General features: G+C 43.9%; 1 protein-coding gene across 1 annotated transcript in view; it reads right to left on the bottom strand.

Moving 5' to 3' along the window:
• The window catches only part of LOC137521696 (cytoplasmic phosphatidylinositol transfer protein 1-like), a 343380-nt gene that overhangs the window by 23226 nt on the left and 298251 nt on the right, over window positions 1-21903 (bottom strand). The window contains exons 5-7 of the mRNA XM_068241316.1: window positions 21555-21643; window positions 12302-12309; window positions 7101-7172 (exon numbers count right to left, since the gene is read on the bottom strand). Of these exons, the coding sequence (XP_068097417.1) occupies window positions 7101-7172; window positions 12302-12309; window positions 21555-21643 (169 nt within the window). The remainder of the gene's footprint in view (window positions 1-7100; window positions 7173-12301; window positions 12310-21554; window positions 21644-21903) is intronic.

Below are 21903 nucleotides of genomic sequence, written 5' to 3'. Positions count from 1 at the left end.
GCGTCATATTGCAACAGGATCTGGATAGGATGGCTATATGGGCACATACATGGCAGATGAAATTCAATGTTGAAAAATGTAAAGTCATGCATTTTGGTCGTACCAATGGTCTAGCACCATACAAAATAAATGGGATACAGTTGGGGACATCAAACTTGGAGAAGGACTTAGGAGTACTCATCGACAACAAGTTAAATAATCGTATTCAATGCCAAGCCGCTGCAGCTAAAGCTAACAAAATGTTGGGATGCATTAAAAGGGAAATAAAAACTCAAGATGCTTGCATAATATTGCCCCTGTATAACTCTCTAGTTAGGCCACATCTGGAATATGCAATTCAGTTCTGGGCACCACATTACAGGAAAGATATTGCAGTTTTAGAGCAGGTGCAGAGAAGAGCAACAAAATTGATACGTGGGATGGAAGGTCTCACTTACCAAGAAAGGTTAGATAAACTGGGTTTATTTAGTCTAGAGAAAAGACGCCTTAGAGGGGATCTAATTAACATGTACAAATACATCAGAGGGCAATAAAAAAAGTTTGGCGGATGAGCTTTTTGTCCCTAGGCCTTCTCAAAGGACTAGAGGACATGATCTGTGCATGGAGGAAAAACGTTTTAGCCATTTATTTAGGAAAGGGTTCTTTACAGTAAGAGCGATTAAGATGTGGAATGCATTGCCACAGGAAGTAGTTATGGCAAATTGTATACCTGCATTTAAAGGGGGCTTAGATGCTTTCCTTGTGTTGAAAGACATCCATGGCTACAATTACTAGGTAATGCCCAGTAATGTTGATCCAGGGATTTTATCTGATTGCCATCTGGAGTCGGGAATTAATTTTCTCCCTTTTGGGCCTAATTGGACCATGCCTTGTAAGGGTTTTTCGCCTTCCTCTGGATCAACAGGGATATGTGAGGGAGCAGGCTGGGGTTGTACTTTGTTTTCTGGTTGAACTCATTGGACGTAGGTCTTCTTCCAACCCAAATAACTATATATATATATATATATATATATATATATATATATATATATATATATATATATATATATATATATATATATATATATATATATATATATATATATATATAGTCACATATGTTCTCTAGCCTTTTTCAGTCTGCAATGATCTGTTGGCATTACAACAGTCCAGACAGCTGATTTGTTTATGAGTAATCTGTGTCTAACATCGATGCAAACAACTTTCAAACCATTTTCTTTGCATTTTTTTTAGTACCGTCTTATTTGCAAAACAAATATTTGAACACAAAGCTTAGTATTTGCATCGCCATTATTTGCATTTTTGACATGTGCTTACAGCAAGAAACAAGAGATGTGCAAATGACTGAGATCTGGACACACGCAGCGTGCCGAGAGGAATGGAAATTGTTTTTTCTTCGGAATTGCTATTTTAATTGTATTTTGGCACTTTTAAAACGGTTTTCGTTACGCAACAGTGACTGCATAGAAACAAAAACTCATTGCAACAGAATTCAACAGAATATAGCCTGGAACAACCTCATAGGAACAGCATACAGCAGATTATGGCCTCATAGAAACAGTGAAACAGAATATAGCCTGGAACAGCCTCATAGGAACATCGTACAACAGACTATAGCCTCATAGGAACATAGCGCAGCAGAATATAGCTCAGAAAAGCCTCATAGGAACATCTTACAACATAATATAGCCTGGAACAGCCTCATAGGAACATATCGTAGTACAACTAAATAGAGCCTGAAACAAACTCATAGGAACATAGTACAACAAAATATAGCCTGGAACAGCCTCACAGGAACATAGTGCAGCAGAATATAGCCTGGAACAGCCTCATAGGAACATTGTACAACAGAATATAGCCTGGAACAGCCTCATAGGAACATTGTACAACAGAATATAGCCTGGAACAGCCTCATAGGAACACAGTACAACAGAATATAGCCTGGAACAGCCTCATAGGAACATTGTACAAGAGAATATAGCCTGGAACAGCCTCATAGGAACATTGTACAAGAGAATATAGCCTGAAACAGCCTCATAGGAACATTGTACAAGAGAATATAGCCTGGAACAGCCTCATAGGAACATTGTACAACAGAATATAGCCTGGAACAGCCTCATAGGAACATTGTACAAGAGAATATAGCCTGGAACAGCCTCATAGGAACATTGTACAAGAGAATATAGCCTGGAACAGCCTCATAGGAACACAGTGCAGCAGAATATAGCCTGGAACAGCCTCATAGGAACATTGCAGATGAGAATATAGCCTGGAACAGCCTCATAGGAACACAGTACAACAGAATATAGCCTGGAACAGCCTCATAGGAACATTGTACAAGATAATATAGCCTGGAACAGCCTCATAGGAACATTGTACAAGAGAATATAGCCTGGAACAGCCTCATAGGAACATTGTACAACAGAATATAGCCTGGAACAGCCTCATAGGAACATAGCGCAGTAGAATATAGCCTGGAACAGCCTCATAGGAACATAGCGCAGTAGAATATAGCCTGGAACAGCCTCATAGGAACATAGCGCAGTAGAATATAGCCTGGAACAGCCTCATAGGAACATAGCGCAGTAGAATATAGCCTGGAACAGCCTCATAGGAACATTGTACAAGAGAATATAGCCTGGAACAGCCTCATAGGAACATTGTACAAGACAATATAGCCTGGAACAGCCTCATAGGAACATTGTACAAGAGAATATAGCCTGGAACAGCCTCATAGGAACATTGTACAAGACAATATAGCCTGGAACAGCCTCATAGGAACATTGTACAAGAGAATATAGCCTGGAACAGCCTCATAGGAACATTGTACAAGACAATATAGCCTGGAACAGCCTCATAGGAACATTGTACAACAGAATATAGCCTGGAACAGCCTCATAGGAACATTGTACAAGAGAATATAGCCTGGAACAGCCTCATAGGAACATTGTACAAGACAATATAGCCTGGAACAGCCTCATAGGAACATTGTACAAGAGAATATAGCCTGGAACAGCCTCATAGGAACACAGTGCAGCAGAATATAGCCTGGAACAGCCTCAAAGGAACATTGCAGATGAGAATATAGCCTGGAACAGCCTCATAGGAACACAGTACAACAGAATATAGCCTGGAACAGCCTCATAGGAACATTGTACAAGATAATATAGCCTGGAACAGCCTCATAGGAACATTGTACAAGAGAATATAGCCTGGAACAGCCTCATAGGAACATTGTACAACAGAATATAGCCTGGAACAGCCTCATAGGAACATAGCGCAGTAGAATATAGCCTGGAACAGCCTCATAGGAACATAGCGCAGTAGAATATAGCCTGGAACAGCCTCATAGGAACATAGCGCAGTAGAATATAGCCTGGAACAGCCTCATAGGAACATTGTACAAGAGAATATAGCCTGGAACAGCCTCATAGGAACATTGTACAAGACAATATAGCCTGGAACAGCCTCATAGGAACATTGTACAAGAGAATATAGCCTGGAACAGCCTCATAGGAACATTGTACAAGAGAATATAGACTGTAACAGCCTCATAGGAACATTGTACAACAGAATATAGCCTGGAACAGCCTCATAGGAACAGTACAACAGAATATAGCCTGGAACAGCCTCATAGGAACAGTACAACAGAATATAGCCTGGAACAGCCTCATAGGAACATTGTACAAGAGAATATGTAACATAACAAAAAACCAACACAGCATGTACCATATCATAGCACAACAAATGACAGTACAAAAAAATAAATGCAATTATCAATATCAAAACACAGTGTTGCATCTGAGGATTTCACAACACATAACAGCATAACATTATGTAACACACTGTACAACACAGATCATCATGTATAATGGCACAATAATAACACGACACAGAAAATCTGATCCCTTTCTTCAAACAGTTTTATGCAATGAGAGGTCCTAGCCCTGTACATTTCCCACATATACAGCAGTATGACTCATCCTTGGGTTATTTATATTAGCTAGGCAACATAAAGACACCCATAGACATGAGATAATAGCTTTCTGATTCCCTGGCACTTTCGTGCAAGTGGCTGCCCCTCATTCTCCTTATGCTGGGAATACACCATACAATTTTTTGTTATTCTTCTGTCCGATTTTTCTGTTAGATTTTCTGTTAGAATGCATAATTAGATTATTTTCTGTAGAGAATGGTCATTATCTCTGGTGCAGTGTCTTCTGTTTATCTCCTGCTGAGTAGAACAATGCCTAATTGCTCGGCAGATAGATGGTAAGATAGATACATTTCCAACATGTTGAACTTTATCTATCTGGCAGGTAAATCTAACAGAAAATTGTATGGTGTATTCTCAGCATTAAGCTTCGTCTACACGTGCCGATAGTACTTATCAATCGAGCCGCTGAAGCGGCTCGATTGATAACATCCGACAGGTCCGATTTTGCTGCAGCCGATTCCCTGCTTGTTCCCCACGAGGGGACAATGGCAGGGAATCGAGCGGAAGATAAGCGGCACCGGCGGGGGATCGAATCTAACGCACGCGCGGGGGCGAGTGGGGACGCGGCGGGCACGCGCAGGGATGCGGAAGAGGTGATCCGGCGGCTAATCGAGCCGCCGGATCGCCTCGTGTAGACGAGGCTTTACAGTGCCAGCTGACAGCTTACAGGGGAATGACTGACCACATGGGGTAAAAATCACTACTATAGCACTTTTGCTCCTCCTGCCATCAGACAAGTGCACTCTGTGAGGCAAGCTTCATTGATTGTAAGCAAGAGAGTGCCAATTGCCCCTGCTTGATACTTGCGCTTTTCCGTAAAGGTACACACGTAAGCTTGGCTACAGGACAGTGTCCTAACGTAGCAGGGACTGCTCCATTCAAAACTATTCAAGAAGCGGGAGCCTAGTCCTGAGAAATGCATTGCCATCTAGGAGAGCTTTGTTCATTTGAATCAATAAACTGACAGTTCTTAATCTCACCCTTGAGTTTTTCCCTGAGAGGAGACAAGTTTAACTTTACCTCCTCTATTTAAAAAAAAAAACATTTTTAATTTCACTTTGGTGCCTCTGAATCATGCACTAGAAAAGAAGCCTATTAGGCTCTGAGGGTATGAGAGGGGGAAGGGAGGGGAGGGGCAGTGTCATGTAGCAGGGGTAGTTCCACTAGGTTTGGAGGTAAAATAGTAATGGGTATGGGAGAGGGGGGGGGGGTATGATGCTGTGTAGAGGAATAACAGAAACAAGCACCAGACAATGTTGGGGCTGGGAGCCATCGGTGCAGCGCTATACGAAGCTATTCCTAGGGCGATTGCGTTGGGGTTTTCCAATGATTAGAAGCACTGTACAGTAAAGCACTTCTGTTAATTGCTGTGCAGCGCTTTCAACTAATGATTCATTTTTAAAAAAATAAACTTTATTATATTCACCTGGCTTCCATTCGTAGCAACACCCCCTAAAGCAGGGGTCTCAAACTCGCGGCCCGCGGGCCATTTGCGGCCCTCGATACAATATTTTGTGGGCCTCGCCGGCAAAAGCTTCCTTATAGTTCGCCTCAGTGCTCCCAAGTAATCCGGCGCATCCCCGCTGCTAAACGAGGGCTGCAGAGCCCCCAAATCGCATGGGGGGGGGGGGGGGGGGGCAATCCGCCGGCATTTTCTGGAAGGGGCAGAGCTTTCAGCTTCAGCTCTGCCCCTCCTGACGTAGATCGCCGCCTCTCCTCGCCCCTCTCTGTGAAGGAAGAGTGAGAGGGGCGGGCAAAGGCGGCGATGTGCCGCGATTGTGAAATTCCTTATGCGGCCCAGCCTCATCCTGACTTTGCCTCCTGCGGCCCCCCAGGTAAATGGAGTTTGAGACCCCTGTCCTAAAGGAAGCGGTCATAGGTGCTTCTCTAGGACCAGAGAAGTGCCTGTGACCTCTTCCTTTAGGGGGCAGAGCTATGGACGGAAGCTGAACACGTGAACACCTGCTGAGTATAATAAAGTTTATTTAATATTCTAATCGCTCGGCACCCCAAATCGCTTTTCAAATCGCTTTTGCAGCGCTACTATACTTAGCATTGAGCGCAAATGTGCTCAAAATGCCACGTCCTGTGATTGCAATTACCCCTAATCGCAATCGCACTAGTGGGTTCAGTCCTATTCAACTACATTGGCAAAGAGTTTGCGATTGTTGGCGATCCCAAAACGCCCTAATGGGTCCCAACCCTTATGCTAATTTGGGGGGAGAGGAGTATGAATACTAAACACTGGGCGGAGTGGGGGCTGTGGTTATGTTTGGTCCAGATGGTGGAAAGTCTAAGGCTAGTTTCTAAGGATAAATATTTTATGTTCGGTAGAGGGAGACAGTAATTGTTGTTTTTTGCTGACAATTCAGCTGCAGGCAGCCACACAGTTCAGTGCCAAGAATACGCAGAGCCGGGCAGTCAGTGCCAGGAAAAGCAGGGCTGAAAATACATCGTCACACTTGGCCAAATATCAATATGTCATCTGGAGACTTGAAATAACCGAAATCCTGTTTAAAGGGAAGGTTCAGGGACTATCCGAAAAAAATAAAAATCCCCATCCACTTACCTGGGGCTTCCTCCAGCCCGTGGCAGGCAGGAGGTGCCCTCGGCGCCGCTCCGCAGGCTCCCGGTGGTCTCCGGTGGCGCGCCCGACCTGGCCAGGCCGGTGGCCAGGTCGGGCTCTTCTGCGCTCCAAGGCCCGGCACTTCTGCGTCCCACGCCGGCGCGCTGACGTCATCGGACGTCCTCCGGGCTGTACTGTGCAGGCGCAGTAGTTCTGCGCCTGCACAGTACAGCCCGGAGGACGTCCGATGACGTCAGCGCGCCGGCGTGGGACGCAGAAGTTCCGGGCCTTGGAGCGCAGAAGAGCCCGACCTAGCCAGGTCGGGCGCGCCACCGGAGACCACCGGGAGCCTGCGGAGCGGCGCCCAGGGCACCTCCTGCCTGCCACGGGCTGGAGGAAGCCCCAGGTAAGTGGATGCGGATTTTTATTTTTTTCGGATAGTCCCTGAACCTTCCCTTTAAGTGTAAGCAAATGACCAAATGGCTGCGTCCCAAATGGCAGAAGTCACAGCATTTCCGCAAGTTTTTATCTGCTTACCTGCGAATTGCAGCCATTATTATTCTCAAACTTTGTTTCTATTCGGATTTGAAATTTCGGCAGAAATGAACACTGCAGAGGAAAAAAACCAAAAATGTCATTACTAGACGCATCCGTCACAATTAGTCCCTAATTATCAATGAGATGCAAATCATTTATCCTTGTATTCAAACTTAATGTAAACTATATGCAGCTTAAGATTTGACCAATCAGAAGAACGTCTTGTCAATTTTTATTGGTCCAAGTTCAAGCTGCGTAACATTTACATGAAATTTAAAGGGGTTCTTCCACAAATGAGGAAAAAAAATAAAAAGTGGTTTATGCATAAACTATTAAACATCTTTCTAAAATAGTGTAAAAAGTTTTTTTTTTTTTTTAAATGAATGGTTTCATGAATACAACATGTAATGTAAATAGTGACGTATGAAGGACTGGGAGGCTAATCCATTTGTTAGGGGTGGTGTTTTTTTACTTTCTTTTCACAAACATAACTCCTGCCTAAGTAGTTTTCCCCACTTCTAGCAGGAATCGTAGTTATAACCCTAACGCTGAGCTCCGTTGAGCTGCTGAATATGTGGTTACATTGTTGCTAGGCAACCAGAGGCCCTGCAGAGACTCCTTTGTGAAAAAGAGTCATAAGCTGCTGGGAGAATGAATCAGTCCCATCTACACCATATGATTCTTTGTCAGATTCGATTCAATTTGATTTGATTCATTGATTTGAGTCAATCTGACATGTCCGATTCATGATTCGATTCAAATTGAATCGAATCATGAATCAGACATGTCAGATTGAATCAAATCAATAATTCAAATCAAATTAAATCGAATCTGACAAGGAATCATATGGTATAGATGGGACTGATTAATTTGCCTAGCAGCTTATGACTTTTTCACAAAAGTGTCTCTGCATGGCCTCTGGTTGCCTAGCAACAATGTACAACATATTCAGCAGCTCAGTTGAGCTCAGCCTTTAGGCAATTCCTGCTAGAAGTGGGTTATACCACTGAAAACTACTTAGGCAGGAGTTATGTTTGTGAAAAGTAAAAAAAACACCCCCCTCCCTAACAAATGGATTAGCCTCCCAGCCCTCATCCGTCACTATTTACATTACATGTTGTATTGATTAAACCATTCATTTTAAAAAAAAACATTTTACACTATTTTAGAAGGATGTTTAATAGTTTATGCATAAACCACTTTTTATTTTTTTCCTCATTCGCGAAAGAACCCCTTTAAATGAAAGGAGAAATGATTTGCATCCCATTGAGCATCCCTAGTCATAATATGTAGACAAAATACATAAAAATCAAACATGGGATTCCTTCCCATCATTTTGCACATATCAAAGCATACACATCTCTTTTGTTATGATATTTTTCAGAGGTAGTGAAGTATTATTATAGGTTCACTGTTTATTGGCTCCAGATAAAATTTGTTGGCGGTGGTGTGGCGCGGAATAATGCAAATACGACAAGGAAGCCAGGAATCCGAGTGACATACTTCCTGTCCAGCAGGGAATATGTCACGGGGCGAGGGGAAGGCACTATGCATATGAACCTGCCAGCACACTCTGCCGAAGAGTCATAGGAATCTACGTATATACTCTAATACAAGTCGACCTCATGTATAAGCCGACTCCAATATTTGATCCTCTCAAGACCCTCTATAAGTCTACCCAGCAAAGTTAATGGCTGCACTTGGGGACCAGGAGAGGTTATTGACTGCGCTTCACACAGTATTGCAGCCATTAACCCCTCCTGTCCCTTAAGTGCAGCCATTAATTCCTCCAATTCCTCCAGGCCCTCAAGTGCAGCAATCATTCACTTCCTGCAGCCCAGTATTTCCCCTCTGCCCCTTCCTTGTTAACTGTTGTGGCCAGGACTTTCAGACTCTGTACTTTCTTGGCATTTCAATTATCAAGAGTGTGTCACTTACCACTGGGTAAATTGCTGCAAATGGGAATGTCACAAATAGTACATACATTACTCAGTGTGTTCAGTGTTTCCTGTGACTTGTGTATAAGTTGACCACTATACTTTTATTTAGTGAGTCAGACTTAAATTTCTAGACTTATACTCGAGTATGTATGGTATATATGGTTTCCTCAAATGTAAAACCGGTTTTAAAACCAAGAAGAAGACTGGCACAGCTGCGTAAAAACCCTTTATTATGGCCGGTAGCGTAAAAACCCTTTATTGTAGCCGAGTAGCGTAAAAACCCTTTATTATGGCCGGGTAGCGTAAAAACCCTTTATTGTAGCCGAGTAGCGTAAAAACCCTTTATTATGGCCGGGTAGCGTAAAAACACTTTATTGTGGACGGGTAGCGTAAAAACCCTTTATTGTGGCCGGGTAGCGTAAGAACCCTTTATTGTGGCCGGGTAGACACAGTGGTACTTCCCACTATGTTTACCCGGCCACAATAAAGAGTTTATGTAGCTTTGCTCGTCTTGTCTCCTCCTTGGTTTTAATGCATTGGTGGTAATCGGAGCACGCTCCAGGTAAGCCCAAGGGTGGCCATTTCATCCCCGCTGCATACTGGTGCCAGTATCTTCTGCTTTTCTGTTTTCGTGAGTAAAACCGGCTTTAGACTGCAAAAACATAAAACCTCTATTTGTAACTTAACTGAATCGTTTAGTCCTGATATGCAAACAGTTGGGTGGATCAACTCGTATTTTATTTTTATGGTCTATGGGCTTCATCATAAAAAAATAAAAAAAATTGGATATGGATCATGGCTTGTAATCATGCCAGTTACTGCTTTTATATTGTACTTTGACATAGATCACGCTGGTGGTAAGAGGACTATGAAACTACATCAGATCAGGTGCTTTGTGACCAACACATTGTGCATAAACAATAAAACTAGAAGACTGTCCACACAACAAAACAGTCTGGAGTTCAATAAAGTTTCTGCAGACCTTTAAACTACAAAGCACTCCATATTTGTAGATCAGTCATCTCAGCTCATTACAAAATAAACGCTTAACTTTTTATATCTGTGTGACATCAAACAGATGTTTAACCTGGTGGCAGTAATAAACATTTCACCGTGAATAGTTTTACGAGGCTTGCTTGGAGAGTAAATGGACATTTATATTGGGTCTTTGGTTACGAAACACACTCCTTTCACTCTGACCCACAACATGCCTTGTTAGGAGATCTAGACTGAATTGCTTCATTTCAAATGAATCCTTTGAACTTTTTTTGGATGAATAGTTTATTACTTGGCCCAATAGGTAGTAAAGGTTATCTAACAAGCGCATACTTTACAACGGTTTGCTTAAAACTTAATTCAGCGTACAGAAATAATCCTCGCGAACAAATCGAAATGCACTCCACCGGCTTAAGACTTATGCAAGTGGTGTACGATGGGTGGGGCAACCAAACAATTGTCCCAGTTCAATTCCCTCCAAATCTGCAGGAACCCTTGTTTCTGGAATGTAAACCATAGTTCAGGTGTAACAAATTCATATTGTGCGAAAAAAAATCATAATTTGCAATATACAAAGATTTATTAATTGCTCATTTACTATTTTTCCATTAAGTGCTATTAGATAGCAGGCATGGTTTGTAATGCTTACTTCCTGTGTGTGAGAAACTCTTTGCTGGACTTAACAGCAGTCTATGAATTGGGCCAAGGCAGAGGCTAAGGAGGTACTAGCCTCTGGGCGCACCTGTGCCCCCCCCCCCCCAGCCATATGCAGAGTATGCGGAGCAAGCTGGAATAGTTACCGGTCTCATCATCGGCAGGGCTGTGGAGTCAGAGCTGAAGTCAAGAAGTCGGAGCAATTTTGGGCACCTGGAGTTGGAGATTTCCTAAACTGAGGATTCAGAGTCGGGGGATTTTGTACCAAATCCACATCCCTGGTAAGTATTAGACTAAGAAGTCGAAGTTAAGGAGTTGGAGCCATTTTGGGTACCTGGAGTCAGAGGTTTCATAAACTGAGGAGTCTGAGTCAGATGATTTTTGTACTGACTCCACAGCCCTGATCACCGGGATCCCTCTTCACCCCGTCACACAGTCGCAGCGTCTCCTCTCTACGACACCAAACACATTACCTTGACTTTCAATAGATTCCACTCCAGCATGGAGTCTATTCAAAAATTGATCGAACCACAACGTGGCAGAGTTCGAAGCAGTGCAACACTATGGGCCTTCATTCTACTGCAGTTCCTGCCCCACCACTGATTGATATAGATTTTCCATCCTGCCCAAGACTTTTGATCGATTTTTGGTCACAATCAATTAAAAATCGATTGGTCGGCAAGTTTTGGGGGAATATATACCCAGCAGATTTAATCAGAGTGTTCAAACTATACAGGAAATCGATAAGTGTATGGGCATCTTAAAGGGGCACTATGGCGAAAAATTGTACATTTTTTCCCAGAGTAAAATGAGGCATACATTACTTTTCTTCTATGTTGCTGTCACTTACAGTAGGTTGTAGATATCTGACACAAGTGACAGGTTTTGGACTAGTCCATCTCTTCATAGGGGATTCTCAGGGATTTATTTATTTTCAAAAGCTCTGTCCAACTGCCAGAAAACTGTGCAGGGAGGCTGGCCAGCATCATTGCTTACATCCTTTTTAGGGAATATCTTTATAAAGAAAAGAAGCCTTGCTGAGAATCTCCTATGAAGAGATGGACTAGTCCAAAACCTGTCACTTCTGTCAGATTTCTACTGCCTACTGTAAGTGACAGCAACATAGGAGAAAAGTAATTTATGGCTGAGTTTACTCTGGAAAAAACATACTTATTTGCTAATGTTTGCACATATTTTCAATTTTACAATTTTTCGCCATAGTGCCCCTTTAAGCTTACAGTGTGGCAACCTGTACCATCTGCATGCACCCGCACCTACCGTCTGCCTGCACCAATCACCCTTCCTGTCGGAAGGGAGAACAGCGTGGCCTCTGCCAATCACGTGGACAGCCAGAGGAGTGGCTACATTTTCCTGATGTAAACACGATATTGTCAAAATTCCAAAATCCCCCAATCCCCATCATTTACAAACATACTAAAGCCGAAGGTGCAGGAGGAGCCCTTTCATAACACACCTTGAATTTCCAGCCTAACAGGCAAGACACTTGAGAAACATTCGTAAGCGTACTGTAAATGAATCAGCCAACAACATGTACATTACAGTAAAACCTGATAGCTCACAAGAAACAATACATAGGATCATGTGACTTACCGTATATTCTGTGCAATGGCCAACAGGAAGTAGATAAAAAAAGAGAATTAAAAAAACAGGTTAGATAGGAGTACATTAAATTCTTAGCACAATCATACTGTTATGGTTTATTGCAGATGTCAAAACCACCAGCCCTATTTATGCTTTCTTAACTGAATCTCTCTGGTTTTTCTCCTCCTGACTGTGAACAGAAGTCTTGTACTGAAATACAACCTGGACATCTGAGACTTTCAGGCTTGCTCAATTCTAGGCATACAGAAAAGGCTATTTAGAAAGGCAAACAAGTTGATCAGATGCCCAACGTGAGTATTCCGGACATCTGTTGAGGCTAAATGACATCTCTTTTTTCATTGGCGATACATTGTGAACCACCGCTGCAGAGATGTGGACAGGACCCATCCAACCATTCTGGAATGGATTCCTGAACAGGAGATGCTCTGGTTTATAGAAGTTTATATTGGGCAACATGGTGGTGTAGTGGTTAGCACTCTCACCTTGCAGCGCTGAGTCCAATCCCAGCCAGAGCACTATCTGCACGGAGTTTGCATGTTCTCCCCGTGTCTGTATGGGTTTCCTCCAGGCACTCCAGTTTCCTCCCACCTCCCCAAAACATACAAATAAGTTACCCAGATATACTCAAGTATAAGCCGACACCAACTTTTACCTAAAAAAAAAATATAATAAAAATAAATAAATAAATAAATAAAAAAAAGCAACTGGAGAAATGTTTGACCCGAGTATCAGCCGGGGGTGGCAAAAGCCACAACCACAATACCACTCACAGCCATGGCTGGCCACAACCATATATTCGAAAAACAGCATAAATTCAGCTGATTGCAATAATTAGTCAGAACATACAATAGGCCTACATAAGTAAAAATAGGATAAGTGTATGCAGCAGGCGTAAATGCTCAACTCTCATTTTTGTGTTAATTCTTGATCAGGCAGCCCACTAAAACAAGGTCATTTAAACTACAGATTCTAAAAGACTGCACCAGCAATAAAATACCTGGCAGCCTGGCCTATTCTTACTGCGAGATAAAAGAAATTGTTTTCCCCCATCCCTTCTAATTGCAATCACTCGAGTGGCGGTAATTAGCTGGAATCAGCCTGCGATTATCAGTGCCATATACTTAAAGTGAACCACTAGTTTATTATATACTGCAAGCAAATTTTATCTCAGGATCTAAAGCTAGGCACCCACGTGAAGACTGCAGAAGATGGATCGGGGAACTTCCGTCGACCCGCCGAATCCTGCAGCGGGAACGACGGCACACTATGGGTCTCGCTACTTTTGTGCATCTATGGCGATCTTTCACAATTGGATTTGATGTGACGGTTGTTTAAAAACAATCAATCGCCACAGGTGGCTGCGTTGTGCAACATTCTTTAACAAGGCTTTGTTAAACGATGTCGCAAAAAAACGCTGTAAAAATCGCATCTTGGGTATGGGCCTTATGTCCCGCAGATACCAATGCAGATGCATGCTGCTGAGCTCCCCACAAGAAATGTTTAGTGACAGAGTCGATTTACGATGATCTAAAGTAGAATACACTATAATGATAATTATATACCTCTGAGGTGCCTGGCTCTTCTACTGACCACATATGCTATTGCTCCATTATTGCCTGATGAAGCGGCATCAAACCTGTGAAACGCGTTGCATATTTGGAGTTCATAAATACCATTTATTGACTGTCTTTACTACAGTCATTGTGTGTCTACTTGGAGGAGGTAAGTCCACCACTACCTCCTCTACCAAGAATTTGGTTTTAAGGCTCATTTAGCTTCCTTTTATCCTGTTGGCGCCTCTGTTCTCCTGCATAATATTGAGTCCACCCTGGGTGGAGGGTTGAACCCCCTTTTTTCTCATCTACAGAAAGCGACTTCTTATTCCTGAGTGGGGTCAGGAAAATCTCCCCACCTGCCTTTACAGTGGTTGCCTAATGGTAACCCTGGTTTGTGAGTATTAATATTTACTCTATCTAGTAATGATTTACCAGTACATATTACACGATTGGGGCTCTTGGTGTTCCTTGTTTTTATCACGTAAGATTAAGTGTACTATAAGCAGGGGTGCAGCGTGGCCCAGGAAACCAAGCAGCCACTTAGGGCCTCACCCACAGCAGGGGCCTTCCATGCTGTCAGGGTTGCCCAGTCTGTGACTTGCTCGGACATTGCTGCCTCACCATCACTGGCATACTGTTCTCATTGCCATTGATCTGAGGTCTGAGGGGAGAGCGGCGCAGTGGCCATGCAGTAGACTGCAGAAGCGGAAGTGAGGTCATTGGTCACTTCCTGCATTTGAAGTGTGCCGCACGGTTACTGTCTGCTACTTCGGGTCACCACTGATCTGCAGGTCTGTGAGTGTTGGGGATGGGCCACAAAATCATTAGCAGCACCCCTGACTATAAGGCCTTGCTCTCACTTCAGAATCAAAAGTACGAAAAAAATATATGCAGCATGCAGTCAGTGGTGTAGCAATAGGGGTTGCAGAGGTCTCTACCGAACCGGGGACCAGTAAGGCTCTCCCTCAAAAGCAGTATTAGCTTTTTATTGGTCCTGTGTTTGTAATGATCACTTCTATAGATGCTTTGCATGATAATAATCAACAAACTGTTCCCCATCCCCTTCTTGCCCCTCTGACACCGTGGTTGACCTTGGCAGGTTTTGATGCGCTGTATCAATTGTTATGTATAGAGTACTTCGGGAAGGGGGGGGGGGGAGGGCGGCAATGTACATCTTGCACTGAGGCCCGTAGCTTCTTAGCTATGCCACGGCATTTGTGATTTGGAAACATCAGACTAGTGAGGAGGATAAAATGCAGTTTACATGATAAAAGGAGTGCCCTTGCATAATTGAAATGTAATCAGTTGTTGTGGGAGCAGAGCCTAAGTGCACTTGTCCTATAACTGAGAATCATAGAGGGGCAATGGGAGAGCCCTAACCAGTCAACTATCCTGATGTGCTTCAGAAATTCTGTTCTCTAGCAGTTGATAAATAGGCTTCCACCCCAGAAGATCCCGCAGTCTCTCTATAAATAAATGCTTCCACAAAGCTGTATGGAGTATAAAGCCTCCCACCCCCACAATTCTTGTTCAAACGACAATCTCGCAAACATTTGTTCTGTGTTTGCTCAGTGCCAGTTCAGTGACAAGCTTCAGTCAAACTCCCTCACTCTCTGATCACAGTGCACCTGCCTGATCTCAGCCTAGAGTCAAGCAATCACTGCAGACACCTAATTATTACAGTCACCATACTGACTTCCCGTGGGCGACTCATGCTGATGACAACAACCAAGGAAAATGCGGGAAATGAGGGAACATAGTGTATGTGTGTGTGAGTGTGTGTGTGTGTGTGTGAGTGTGTGTGTGTGTGAGATGGATGTGTGTGTGTGAGATGGATGTGTGTGTGTGTGTGTGTGTGTGTGTGTGTTGGACGTGTGTGTGTGTGTGTGTGTGTGTGTGTGTGTATGCAGTGTGTGTGTGTGTATGCAGTGTGTGTGTGTGTGTGTGTGTGTGTGTGTGTGTGTATGCAGTGTGTGTGTGTGTGTGTGTGTGTGTGTATGCAGTGTGTGTGTGTGTGTATGCAGTGTGTGTGTGTGTGTGTATGCAGTGTGTGTGTATGCAGTGGGTGTGTGCAGTGTGTGTGTGCATGTTTGATGTATGTGTGTGGTGTGTGGTGTGGTGTGTGTGTGTGTCCAGTGTGTGTGTGTCCAGTGTGTGTGCAGTGTGTGTGCAGTGTGTGTGTGTATGCATGTTTGATGTATGTGAGTGAGTGTGTGTGTGTGGTGTGTGGTGTGTGTGTGTGTGTGTGTGTGTGTGTGTGTGTCCAGTGTGTGTGTAGTGTGTGTGTGTATGCATGTTTGATGTATGTGAGTGTGTGTTGTGTGTTTTTATATGAATGTGACCTAAAACGCCATCTGATTTTCAAACAAGACCTAAAAGTAGATGAACATAACCTAGTTAAATAAATTAAACCGAAATTCTTAGATTTGGTCAGGATTTTTTTAAAAAAAATCCAAAAATCATCCATGTGTTGCAAACGTAAATACAATTGTGCTCTCTGTGTGACCCTCTTGTATAATAACATTTGCAGTAACATATCGCTTAATCGCAAACGCTTAGCGATTTGCAGTAGTGGTTCTGGGCATGTGCTTTGAGATTTCCTATTCATGCCTAGCGATTTTTGTAGTTCTTGAAAACTTTGATATGGAAGTGACCAGCTTTGGGCAAAAAAACGCTCTGTTCAGCACTTTTTAGAGCGTTTCTCCACTTTTCCTATACTATACATTGAGGAATAATCGATTCCCAAACGCTGCAGGAGATGTGTTTTGAGATTGGGAAAAAAAAAAAAATCACATCGCTCTGGTGTGAACAAGCACATACAAACACATTAGCTAAGCGGGTTTCAAAGCGCTAGCGATTTTAAAAGCACTCAGATGTGCTCTTGGTGTGCACCAGCCCTGGGACAGGATTTCTGCCCAAATGGAATAGAATATCGGCTAGTGCAATGTGACAGACAAGTAATAATCACTATCAGGAAAGCATCAATCGTTTACCCTATCTAGCACCTAGGTTCTCAACAATTGGTATGCGTAGCTTTGGGGGTACTCTTGAAGGGTACTAGGGACTTGGGTTTAATAAAGGTTTAAAAAAATGACCAGAATGTATATGTGTCTAGGGCAGTGATCTGCAAACTTTGCTCTCCCAGCTGTTAACCCTCCTGAGTCCCCCTGAAGATTCTAAAAGATTTATTGCCCCCACAAGCTGTAGCTAGCACTAGACTAGCTAGCATAAGCAGCCGGCACCCTGCGATCGCCGCCGCTCCCCCGATTATACTTTACCCAGCCTGGATCCAGCGATCAGTGCAGCCTCCCCGCACAGCTCTGGACTTCATTATGAGGACCCGATCAGACCCGATCCTCTCCATAGAGAGACCGGAGCTGTGCGGAAAGGCTGTGCCGATCGCTGGAGCCAGGGGGGTAATGTATTAAGTGGCTTGATTGGGGGATCGGTGGCGATCAGAGGGTGCCGGCTACTTATACTAGCTAGCCTAGTGCTAGCTACAGCTTGTGGGGGCATTACATCTTTTAGAATCTTTGTGGGGGACTTGTAATTCAAGCGAGCGGTATGTTGGGCATACTGCTAAGGAGGTTAAGGAAGTACAAGTCCCACAATGCATTTGTCTTTATGAATCATGACTGTGGCTGTGCAATGCATTGTGGGACTTGTAGTTCTTTAACAGCTGGAGAGCCTATCACTGGTCTAGGGGTACCTAGGAAGATAATGTTACCAGTGTCAGGGGGAACCTTGGTAAGCACAGGCTTTCATGAGGAGTACATACTAAAATAATGTTGAGAGAGCACACACTGTACAGTGTATGCCCAGCTTCAGTTTTGACATATTTATTCTCCTTTTAAAGTTCTGTAGCGGTCGTCGCCGGATATAAACTATAAATGTTGGGTGAGCTGTAAATCATTTTGAAAAAAAAAGGTGTCCCAACACAGTAAAAGACAGTGATTATCGCCTATGTAGACAGATCTGTCCTGGTGGATTGGCTCGATCAATAATCGGTGCAAGTTGTTAGTACCGAACAATGACAAACGATTGATGCATTCAAACTACTCATTTGTTGTGAATCTCGCCCTTCCGGATCTTATCTTCTTGCTTCCGGTCACGATATGATCGGCAGACCATTGTTGTGACATCAATGTGCACAGACGTTGTTAGCTCGTTGCTAGCTCCTGTGGATTTCTCGTTTTCCAACAACCGCGGTCTAGTGTGTTTAAGCTTACTTAAAGGAAATCTAAAGCCTAAAAAGAAGGCTTTTTAATTTACCTGGAGCTGGTTGCAGCCCCCTGCAGTCATCCTGTGCCTGCGCCGTCCTTTCCGGGACCCTCCAGTCCGCAGCGGCGAGCACCCGCAAAGCTGGCCAGCCACGCACCTCCTTGCAGCTCCCCTATGCATAGCGGCATTCTGCGCATGCACACTATGGGAAAAAGCGCTACTGCGCATGTGCAGAGCGGGGAGTGTTATCAGGATGTGCAACAGAGCCGCACAGACTCAGTAGCCTGAAAGTGGCCATGACCAGCCAGGTTTGAGGGGGTCGCCGCTGCTGTTTTTATGGCCTTGGAAGGACAGCAGGGGCACAGGATTGACTGCAGGGGGTGCAAGAAGCTCCAAATAGGTTAAAATGCTTTTTCCTCAGGCTTAAAGCGAACTAGAGACGAAGCACCCTCATGTATTTTACCATTGCTCAGGAATCATAATAGCTGAGTCTTTCTTCTTTGATGTATTTTCAAGCCCAAGCCTGTCCCGTTTTGGCTCAGCTATAATGATTCCTGAGCAAAGCCAGACTGAATGCTCAGGGATTTTATCAGGGCTGATAACAAGCAGGCTGAGCAGTGAAGAATGAAACAGAGAGCAGGGTAGGTGTTTTCTCTAATGTTCCCACTGATATATATGGTAAAATACATGAGGGTGCTTTGTCTCTGGTTCACTTTAAGTATCTCTTTAAGCCGAATACAAATTCAAGGAATGTTTGCAGTTATAAAATGGGCACACTAGCCAGATCTTGTAAGGCATAAGTCAAGAAATTCTGAATATAATAGAAAAGTGACCTTTGGCTGTTATTGCGGTCTGTTCCCTTTGGGTGGGATCACACTATACTTCCTCACCAGAAGAGATGAGGGATGATCTGATATTGCGCAGCATGCCAGGTCCAGGTGATCTATGCTAAGCTACTAGTAGAATGAGAAGCAAGTCAGCAATAACAGCTTACTGATTTCTGTCACAGCAGGTGCACTTTAGGTGGTTGCTATGCAAGGCAGAACCGCAACCCATTGCTCATGTTGACACTGTTAATAAGGCTTTACTAGAAAAACAAATCCAACCGATGTCAAACTGTCCTCCAATCTAAATGTAATCCAGCTTTCATAACACCACTATGAAGTGCAAACATGAGGATGCTCTTTAAAATGGTAAATATTGCAAACACACCCTGCTTTGTACTATAAAATAAACTCTAGTTAAAATGTGACTTCAGGGGAATTTCTGACTCATCAGAAAGCCAATATTTTCATAATAGGATTACTAAATTGCTGAATTTTGCCAGGACACCAACTGCATGGAGATTGTATGTTCCCCATGTTCACATGAATTACCATTGAGCACAACGGGTTTCCTCCACATTTCAGGAAAAACAAAAACGTACTGTTGGTTCCCCCTCAATTGGCATTATGCAGGCTGACACATTTATTTCCTTTCAAACAATACAGATTTCCTGGCTGTTCTGCTTAGCCTGTGCTTCTAATACTCTAGTCATAGACCCTGGACAAGCATGCAGATCAGGTGCTCTCACTGAAGTCTGACTAGATTATCTCCATGTGATTTAGACACTACTGCAGCCAAAGAGATCAGCAGGACTGTCAGGGAACTGGTATTGTTTAAAAGAAAATAAATGTGGCAGCATTCATATCCCTCTCACTTCAGGTTTCCTTTAACCACTTGAGGACCGCAGTGTTAAACCCCCCTAAAGACCAGGCCATTTTTCTGTTAATTGGCCACTGCAGCTTTAAAGGGAAGGTTCAGGGAGGGTGGTTAAAAAATAAAAATCAATTTCCACTTACCTGGGGCTTCCTCCAGCCCGTGGCAGGCAGGAGGTGCCCTCGCCGCCGCTCCGCAGGCTCCCGGTGGTCTCCGCTGGCCGACCCGACCTGGCCGGCTGCCAGGTCGGGCTCTTCTGCGCTCCAAGGCCTGGCACTTCTGCGTTCCACGCCGGCACGCTGACGTCAGCGGACGTCCGCCGGGTTGTACTGCGCAGGCGCAGAACTACTGCGTCTGTGCAGTACAGCCCGGCAGACGTCCGATGAAGTCAGCGCGCCGGCGGGGGACGCAGAAGTGCCAGGCCTTGGAGCGCAGAAGAGCCCGACCTGGCAGCCGGCCAGGTCGGGTCGGCCACCGGAGACCACCGGGAGCCCGCGGAGCGGCAGCGAGGGCACCTCCTGCCTGCCACGGGCTGGAGGAAGCCCCAGGTAAGTGGAAATTGATTTTTATTTTTTAACCACCCTCCCTGAACCTTCCCTTTAAGGCCTCGCTGCAGGGCCGCACAACTCAGCACACAAGTGATCCCCCCCCTTTTCTCCCCACCAACAGAGCTCTCTGTTGGTGGGGTCTGATCGCTCCCCTAGTGTGTATTTATTTTTTTTATAAATATTTTTTTTTTTTTTTAAATAAATTTACCTATTTTTTTTTTTCTGCAATCCCTCCCTCTCCCCAGCCAGCCAATCACGGCGATCGGCTGTCATAGGCTTCAGCCTATCACTCTCCTGTGTCCCAGGGCGACAGCTGTGTCACACGGCTGTCCCCAGTACAGCGCTGCCTTCGATCGCAGAGCTGTACAGCCTAATGAGATGGCGGATTCGCCGTCTAACAGTCTCTGAACTGGAGCGCTGCTGGGAGACAATCGGTGTGGAGAGGTCCTGGGGCTGCGTTCACGCCAACTGGCATGGAGCGGTCAGCTAGACGTTAACTAGAACTGCTGTAATGATCCAGTCGACTAAGGGAAAGGTGATATATAATGGAAATGCATTTGGGGTGAAGGCCTCTGATACTTGTTTCAATTCCAAATGGTTATTCCTGCCTCTAATCTTCAGTTAATGAAAATGTTTATGGTACAGGGGCACAGCATTGTCAAGCAGTCAGTATGGTGGACATTCACAGCCATTCATTTCAGAAGTACACAGTACAGGGGGAAATAAGGAATTCTATTCTTTATAACATAACGACATGGAATTAGACAGGCCTCCCTAAACACATACAGGGTGCATTTCTCTGTTTTCCTTCTGTCCTGTGCTAGAGTTGAGGTCCACTTTAAGCAATACCAGTTGCCTGGCTATCCTGCTGATCCTTTGTATCTAATACATTTAGCCATAGACCCTGAACCAGCATATGCAGATCAGATGCTTCTGACATTAGTCAGATTAGCTTGCATGCTCGTTTCTGGTTTTATTCAAACACTTCTGCAGCCAAATAGATCAGCAGGGCTGCCAGGCAACTGGCAATGTTTAAAAGGAAAGAAATATGGCAGCGTCCATATTCTTCTAACTTCAGTTGTCCTTTAAATTTTACTGTTGGCTAACAGTTTTGAAGCAATGCTCTGAACACCTGTGTGTTACAGCCAGAGACAGATGAGAAACATAATATGCCTGTTAAGTCTGGTTGTGATTGTACATAATGTGCAGCACTTTTACCTGTGATTGTGTAAGGATAATAGTTCCAAGCCTTTTCTGTGATGTAGAAAATCTTTGGCACAAATCCTCGCACCCATGTTGGAAGTTTGCTGGAAAGGCAAAAATAATATATACTGAATAATCCCGTAGCCATTGTCAATCTTGAGAATGTATTTTATTACAAGTACGCATTCATTTATGCATTTTACAGAGCTTAAAGAGAACCTGTACTGAGTAAAATTATTTAAAATAAACACGAGGTAACTTCAAATGAACATTACATAGTTACCTTGCCATCAGTTCCTCTTTTTACAGTGATTCCTTCCAGTTGACAACATTTTGTCAGAACTGAAATATATCAGTTGCTGTC

Source organism: Hyperolius riggenbachi, chromosome 6, assembly GCF_040937935.1.
Source record: "Hyperolius riggenbachi isolate aHypRig1 chromosome 6, aHypRig1.pri, whole genome shotgun sequence".
Classification (NCBI taxonomy): Eukaryota; Metazoa; Chordata; class Amphibia; order Anura; family Hyperoliidae; genus Hyperolius; species Hyperolius riggenbachi.
This window is presented reverse-complemented; position numbering and strand designations above follow the sequence as displayed.